The sequence below is a fragment of the Cryptomeria japonica genome, chromosome 11, assembly GCF_030272615.1.
Source record: "Cryptomeria japonica chromosome 11, Sugi_1.0, whole genome shotgun sequence".
Taxonomy (NCBI): Eukaryota; Viridiplantae; Streptophyta; class Pinopsida; order Cupressales; family Cupressaceae; genus Cryptomeria; species Cryptomeria japonica.
Window position 1 is genome coordinate 160315106 of NC_081415.1, and position 8229 is coordinate 160323334.

At 35.8% G+C, this 8229-nt stretch overlaps 1 protein-coding gene and 1 long non-coding RNA gene across 2 annotated transcripts; one reads left to right on the forward strand and one right to left on the reverse strand.

Moving 5' to 3' along the window:
- Positions 1 to 309: 309 nt before the first annotated feature.
- On the reverse strand, positions 310 to 6143 carry LOC131066070 (uncharacterized). Its single transcript, XM_058000748.2, has 2 exons — positions 4612 to 6143; positions 310 to 1311 (listed from the first exon to the last, which is right to left on the reverse strand). Exons 1-2 carry the CDS (start codon positions 5178 to 5180, stop codon positions 522 to 524), a joined length of 1359 nt encoding a protein of 452 aa, XP_057856731.1. The 5' UTR covers positions 5181 to 6143; the 3' UTR covers positions 310 to 521.
- LOC131066071 (uncharacterized) lies at positions 2991 to 4709 on the forward strand. Its single transcript, XR_009111544.1, has 3 exons — positions 2991 to 3298; positions 3821 to 4028; positions 4573 to 4709. It is a non-coding gene; the product is annotated as an uncharacterized LOC131066071 (long non-coding RNA).
- Positions 6144 to 8229: the final 2086 nt, after the last annotated feature.

Here is an 8229-nt window from a genome sequence, read left to right on the forward strand (position 1 = left end):
GTGAGACTTGATGTTTCCGGTGGATTTCCAAAGAATAATAGCCTATCGGCTAATAATTTAGAATCTCATACAAGAAATAGAAGCCATATCTTTTTTATTTTAGATTTAAAGAGGTGATCTCATACAAGAAATAGAAGTCCTATCTTGTTGATTTTAGATTTGAAGAGGTGTCTTTGGACAAGACAGAAAAATTTTCCATCCATTTTAAAATATTTTGGTCACATAATATTCGTTTTAATTTCTTAAATTCTTATTCATAATTTTATAGATCTATAGATTTAAAATTCTTTATTGTCCAAGAATAATTATTGGACCACCGACTTTCTTAAATTTAAAAACTCAAAATTTTAAACTTCCCATTATTAAAAAAATCAATGAAACCTCTGTTTACTGAACTCCTGAAAATTCTCTACATTTTTTTAGAGAATTCTCAACAATTTTTTAGAGATTGGCCTCCATATGACTGCAGCCCTATTTAATTTAATGGAATGCAACAATGGAAAGCTTCAATAGAAAAAAAGTCAAGAGCCAGCTCGTCTGTACACGGACCTCCCCTCGGCAAAAGTCTCTTTCACACATCGATCATCCCCCAACATCATGAGCACAAACAACTTCTCCTCAATTTTGTTGGCACCACCGATCCGGTAGTCGAGCAATGGTGTGGCCTTGTAATCGAGCACCGCAAAATCAGCCTCCTTGCCAATGCTAAAGTTGCCAATCTTATCATCCAGCCTCAATGCTCGGGCCCCTCCCAAAGTGGCCAAATACAAGGCCTTGAAAGGATCCAATTTGTGGCCTTGGAGCTGCAACACCTTGTAAGCCTCATTACAGGTGTGTAGCAACGAAAAAGAGGTGCCCGCTCCAATATCAGTTGCTAACCCAACATGGACCTTGTGCTTCTCTAACCTCGCCAGGTCAAGCAGCCCACTGCCCAAAAACAGATTGGAAGATGGGCAAAATGCCACGGCGGCACCTGCGTGCCCAAGATGGGCACACTCGTGCTCTGTGAGATGGATCCCATGGGCGAAAATGGAGCGTGGCCCCACTAAGCCATAGTGGGCGTACACGTCCAAGTAGCCTGTCCGTTCTGGAAAAAGATGGGCTACGGACTCGATTTCTGCTTTGTTTTCTGAAAGGTGGGTGTGGAGGTAAACACCTGGGTGCTCTGTCAACAGACGCCCTGCGCTTTTTAATTGTTCACGGCTGCATGTGATAGCAAAACGTGGTGTAACTGCATAGCTCAATCGATGCTTCCCGTGCCAGCGTTGTATGAGCTCTAAACTGTCCTTGTACCCTGACTCTACCGTATCCCTGTAGACAAATTCATAAAATGAAAATCAATAACTACAGAAAGACATTTAAACATGTTTAACAGTTTAAGTGATGCAAGGAGTGAGGAAGAAAATAAAAATAACAATGCATCAGAGATAACTCTCAAGCAGTTTATAAATAAGTTCATTGCAAAACGGATACAGAGGATAGAAACCTTTCTATTCATTCTAAAATAGATGCAGAAGGGCTGGATTGTGGGATTGAAAATTTAAAAAAAAAAACTCTTTTTAAGTTGTTGGTGGTGCCGGTGGTGTTATATGAGTTTGGAGTTTGAGGTGGCAACTTGTCAGCAATGAAGTGGAGACAGACAGAAAGCTTATAAAAGCAAAAGGTTATAAAAGCATCTAATTATAAGTAGTTTCAAAACAGAACATCAAGTTTTTATAAGATTGTCTTAATTGGTACTGGCGCCTTTCATATAAAGACATCACTGCTAAGTTACTTAGAGAGGCTATAGAATATAAAGCTGTGCCACTGATTCAAAATGGGGACTGAAAGAAATTAAATATAGGGAAAAGCATGAGGATGAAACAAAATGACAAGTGGATGAATAAGTGAGATGTTAGCAAAAAAAAGTGTCCAAATACTAATGGAGCAATCAAAAAGCACGTGCAAGAAAGAGTCAAGATAAGCTTGTGGACAAGACAACTTGAAAAGAAACGAGAATACTATATCAAACATTTCGATCCTTCAAATGACCATACACAAAAGAACTATATAGGAGCGAAAATAAAATTTTAAGTGAAAATGTTAATGGCTTAGTTAAAAATTGGTTCACACTAACTTAGGTGTGAAACTGAAAGGTGGACAAGACCTAAAGAAGAGTGGGCAGATAGGAAATGATGTTTTTGTACTTTGGAGCTAGTGGAGATGGAATGACACTACATCATGGAGTGTCCGGCTTATATGGATATTCAGGTCAAGTACATTGAGATTTTGAATGTTGGCTACTTGAATAACTAGTTTAAATAAAGGATAATAAAAACTGCATATTATATGATCAAGATACACAGTGAAAGATTTATGATCCAAAAGGAAAGGGAGATCAAGTAGGTGCTGTGTTGGCAGGCTGCTTGTTTGGACTTTTAGATTTAGCAGTGCAGTTGATTATCCAATGAACGATTTATGATCCAAAAGGAAAGGGAGATCAAGTAGGCATTGTGTGGGCAACCTGCTTCTTTGGACTTTTACACTTAGCAGTGCTGTTGGTTATCCAATGGTCCCATGGACTGTTTGGCCTCGTGAATGTTATTAAAAACTTTCATTTATTCATACACAGCCCGAAAATAAAATCAATAGTTAATTGTTATAATCTCTATCTATAAAAGGCCATTAATGTTTTCATCTGAATATAAGTGGTAACTTAATGTTTTCATCTGAATGTAAGTGGTAACTTAATGTTTTGGAAATTGTTTGGGAGAAAAAAAATACATACTTATGTTTACAACAGTTAATTTTTTAATTACTGTTTTGATTTTTTCTGTGTTATTTTTGAAAGGTTTTTTAATTTTTCACTTATAAAAAAGGGGGGAAATACTGTAACCAATTAAAAAGAGCAGTAGAAAAAAATTTGAAGGTTTTAAAGGGCAAAAGCATTAGGTCTAACTTCTTCCAGGCAACCGGCGCATAGAATGATGGGGGATGTGGTATGTTTTCAAGTTTTCAAGGCATGATTGCAGAGCACGTGAGATGTTCATGCAGGTGGCCAGTGTTTGGATGCTAAGTGGGGTATGTGTTGCTTGCTGCTTCCATGTGTAGCTCCCAAGACATGGTGGCTCAGAAATCAGGGATGTGGATATGTTGAATAGATTTAATAATATAGCAGTTGCAGAGGATGTCAATATTGAAAAGGAAACATTCCTTTTAATCACAGAGAGAGCAGGTGATTCATTATGGAAGGCAGAGAAGCCATTGGAACAATTCAGCCTTCTTTCTTCAGAAGCTACACTCTAAAGGTTCCCAAATGGTACATTTTATTCTGTAAATTTTCATATGCAAGATTTGTAGACCCACTTTCAAAAAGCAGCTCAGTTTGAATTTTGAAATGTTAAAAACATTTATATACTTCATTATCCGGAGATCTGATATGGAATAGGATACTAGGGACCAGGGTATTTGAAGTACCAAGGAATATGAACGTGCAAACTGCACTGCATTTCATGGTCATTCTTGCACACATACATAAAATGCAGTTTGCACTCCACAGATTAAATTCCTTTTTAAGATTGTTTAGGCGCATTTATTGCAAGGTGCAGAACATTGTTTCGGCTTATCTATTTATGATTGATTGTAAATGTTTCTTACTCAGACTAGCTATCTAATGCAGCCAAGTTGGGGAGGATGTTGACAATTTTGTCGCTCAAGCGTTTAGCTAATATTGATGCCAGTTAATTCTCATAGATGATAATAATTTTCACATTACTGAATTATATGTTTTAATATTGCATCTCATTTGAGCATTGCTTCTAATGAAAATTTCAATTTGCAGATTGGTTTGTCGCCAGACGAAGAGCTACTAGATTTGCTTGAAGCATTATCAGCTAGAATTGAAAATACAGTAAGACGCACACAAGATATCATTGATTCTGGAATCAAGTCATATGACTTTGTTTTACAGCTAGCTACCCTGGTCATGAATATTTTGGCCAATAGTTCAAAGGCACATTAAACTCAGATTTTCTTCGGCAGGTCTTACTGTAAGTCACATTTTGATGAATTTCTTTCACACGACATTATTGAATTTCGAGTATTCAAGCTAAAGTTTTGTAAATATATTTTTCCTTTGCTATATAGCTCTGGACAGCTAGGATAAAATCAATGACTTGTCCTGCCTGTTGCCCCATGAATCATAATTTAGCAGATTTTACCAAAATGATGGTAGATATTCTGCAGTTACAAGCATTAGTATGAATGAGACCTTCGAAGTAGTTGAAAAATCTCATCTAAGAATGATGCCATATCACCCGGTGTTGTTTATTTAGTTTTAGTTCTCTGATTGCAAAAAATATTATACCTAGGCCTTCCATCACTGTCTATGATACCTGGCATGTAAATATTGTAAATCTCTTTCTTATAAGTTTGCAAATTATGGCTTCAATTGAGTTAAAAATCACATTGACCTACAGAAAAAGAATCTACCGTCAATTTTAGACTGTATTTCTCAAATGCTTAGATTATCTTTTCAGGGAAAAAACTAGTCAAAATCCTTTTAATGTTTTGATTTCTTTTTGGCAACTTCAGTTTTGCTTCAAAGTAGTAAAACAGGGGAGGCGAATAAACCTGAGCCAGTCTGGCGCATTGGAGTCCATGAGCACCTTCCCAGCAATCATGCGCAGCCCTAGCTCCGCCGCCACCTGGAAAAAAGCATCTACAGACTCTTTATGGACGCTCCCAAACACGAGCGCCGTTGTCGTACCGTTGCGCAGCAATTCCGCTAAGAAGCGGCGAGCCACATCTTCTGCGTGGCCGCTCTCATCAAAGCGCCCTTCCGCCAGAAAAACGTACTTTTCCAGCCATTCCAGCAACTGCTCTCCATGCGAGCCCACAATCTCCAGCTGCGGATAATGAATGTGCGTATCCACGAAGCCCGGGGTTATAAGGGCTTCTTCGTAGTGGATAATTTCTAGGGTTTGCTCGTAGGAGGGTAAAAGATCATTTGCGTGCCCTACGGCTCGGATTTTCCCCCTTTCTACTATCAGGAGGCCGTCTGGGAAATAGTCATAAGACGCGCCCTTTTCTACTTCCGAAGGGTCGCCGATGCTATGAATAATGGAGGCGCGGTACGCCTTCAGGTCACTCTGGCTTCTATTGCTATTGTTGTAGCTGCTGCACGACATGTCAGCGGCCATGACAGAGCTTCCTACTGTTCTTTTGCAGAGATGGGAGGACTGTCAGAGACCTTTTGTGATTTTGATTACACACAGAATTAGGGTTTTAACTGTAAAAGAAAAGAGTATCTTTAACTTAATCCTCCATTGAGGATTAGGTTATAGGTTATAGTGGAAAGTCAAGAGAAAAACCTTGTAGACCATCACACGCTGCCTAATAAGGTTAAAATAGAAAAGGTCAAAGAAAAATATGTATTAAATTTGTGTTTTAAGAATGTGAATCTAGAAGTTTTTGTTATTCCTTGAAATTTCCGGATGTTCCAAGTGCCAAACGGAATCTAGAAAAGAGGACCGATTTTGTAGAAATTACAGATCATCATTTTTCTCTTTTCTCAGTATATGATCATCATGGGACACAGGTATTGTTGGTGTAGGAGGCGGCACTATAAGGCCCATTAATGGCGGAACATAACTTTCCCATATGCTCTCGGTTAAGGAGTAAATAATCTCACTAGGCTTGCAGCTGCCATCAACGGTCTAAACATTGCCAAGGGTAATGGACTCCAGTTCATTCTATGGATATTTGGTCTTCGTAATGTGATGTATTTTCATTTCAAGCACATAAGGCTCAGATCTTAAACAATTCGTGCTTATTAGGTTGTTCAAGTTCAAAGCTCGACTGCAGAGAAATTCTCCAGCAAGAGTTGAAAGCTGAAAGCAATGGCTGAAGACCAGGTAATATCGCAGGAGGAATCATCACAGCCTTCATAACACGATAATGGGGCAACACTCTCACCTTTCCTCACCTAATATGACGGTTCGGCTTACCTGATGAGTTGTTTCAAGAATGAGAAGTAAAGGAAACATTGAGGATTCTTCATGGGTTACTTTCTGATACTATTTTGCAGCGGCATTTGCTAAAATTTCGGAAAAGAAAAGCACAGGATCATTTTTGAACTCCAAATTGAATTATCCAGCATATAGCTTCAGCTGGCCTCTACTTAAGAAGTTTAACAGCATTAAGTAATTATATTTAATATTTTCTCATCTTGTGTTTTGTTTATATTCAAAATTATTCGCTTTCATTCAGCATTTCAATTTCAGCTGGCAGTTCTAACTAGGCTCTCTACTCTTGGAGAAAAAATATTTTCTCATCTTGTGTCTTGTTTATGCTCAAAATTATATCTCAGAGGTGTCCCCGCACAACTCTTGCTAGGCCACACTAAATCCTCTCCCAGCTGTTACTGCTATATTTAACATATTTAATTCAACAAAATAATAAATATAAAAAAATTAAAAATTAATTGATAAAAATTCAAAAAATTAAGAAAATTAATATTAAATGATAAATCTACAAAATTTGAAAACTTCTCATTTTTTTAATCTCTCAAATCTACAAACTTCTAAAAACTTTTCATTTTTTCCACCTTTCAAATCTATAAAATTCTATAAAATTCTAAAAGATAAGCTCTCTTAGGGCATGTCCCCATGTGACTGCTTAGCTTATTTTGGTTAGCAGCCACTCCTCATTAACAAATTGTTAGCAATCAACTTAAATTCTTCTGCCACACAAATAATAAATTGTTTAAATAGTATTAATATGATTATATGTGATAAATTTAGAAAGAAAAATTGTTAAAAATGGAGGCAAACAAATTTGTGCTGCCATGTGGCTTTTTTTTAGGCCATGAATGCTCCACAAAAACAGGAATTTTTTTAAAATTATCCTTATTCCATGATTAAAGATTTGTATGAGGACACTCTAACTGCTTGTTTTTAAGCAGAAAATGGATTTAAGAAATAACATGGGGACATGGGGTTAGTAGGAAAAGAGTCCATGATAATAAATGCCTACAAAATTCTAAAAAATAAGGCCTCTTAATAGGAAAAGATCAATTAATCTTATGACACCCTAGCTTTATAAAAAAAATATCATTACTTTCTATTATTCAACAAGTAGAAAAACATGCATGATAATAGCAAACTCAAATATGAGGTATTCTTTCAAGTGGGTTGTGGTGGAATGGTGGGGTCATCTAATTTTTTCTAATTGTTGGGTATTTTAGGGTTCAACATTTTTAGGAAATATTTGTGGAGTTGTGGTCCCTTATTTTTTTTAATTTTTAAGCGATATTTTAGAATTGGTATTTATAATAGTTTGTGCACATAATTTTTTTAGAAAAAATAGAAATAAAATGTTTTAAAAAAGGAGGGAAATAACGACATCTATCTAGAAAATGTCTAAACATATCAAACTATTTTATTTATTTCAAGTATGACACTGATTTTAAATTTTACTTAAAAATTATTTTATATTATTCATATTGTTATTTCATTTTTATTTGAAGAAGTTATTTTTCAGACAATATGCTTGTTTATTTGTGTATGTAGCTTTAATTTGATTACAAATTTTTCTTAAGACCAACGCATTGAAAAAATTGTTTGTTAAGTGACAAAAATTTAGTTGTCACTCATCTTAATTTTTATTCTATTTTGTTATCCACGTATTCTATTTCTAAAATTAATACATTTTTTCTCATCAATTTTAAAATATCTTGCCAATCTTCTCTTAGATGTCTAACATGTTGTTCTATTTTGTTATCCACATATTCTATTTCTAAAATTAATACATGTCTTATCATCAATTTTAAAATATCTTGCCAATCTTCTCTTAGATTTCTAACATGTGAGAGAAAGAAACTATGAAGTGAACATGTTATTAATAAAATATAAATCTTAGGAGTTAGATGAGAGATGAGACACATGATAAGGAAATAATAACACAAAAAACATCAATTACAACTATAGTGGTAGATGTTGGTTCCCAAATCAACAGATTCTGAGTCCTAGAGGAATAGCCACTAACTCATCAACAGACTTAAGATAGGATTTGGCCAACGAATGAGATTCAACTATAAGACTAAAATCTCCTGCACTTTTGGCTTTGCGAGACCAAGGCAGGTGCACCTAAGTAATGTCTAAATAACTTACAGCTTCTAACATTCATGGCATTACAATTTTCAACAGATATACCAATGTGTATATGCCAAGGAAAGTGTTTGAAACTTAG

Coding starts and splice junctions, on each gene's coding strand:
- LOC131066070 (XM_058000748.2), bottom strand. CDS start 5,180: ATGGCCGCTGACATGTCGTGCAGCAGCTACAACAATAGCAATAGAAGC. Junction 1,312..4,611: donor AATGCGCCAGACTGGCTCAG/GTTTATTCGCCT, acceptor ATTTGTCTACAG/GGATACGGTAGAGTCAGGGT.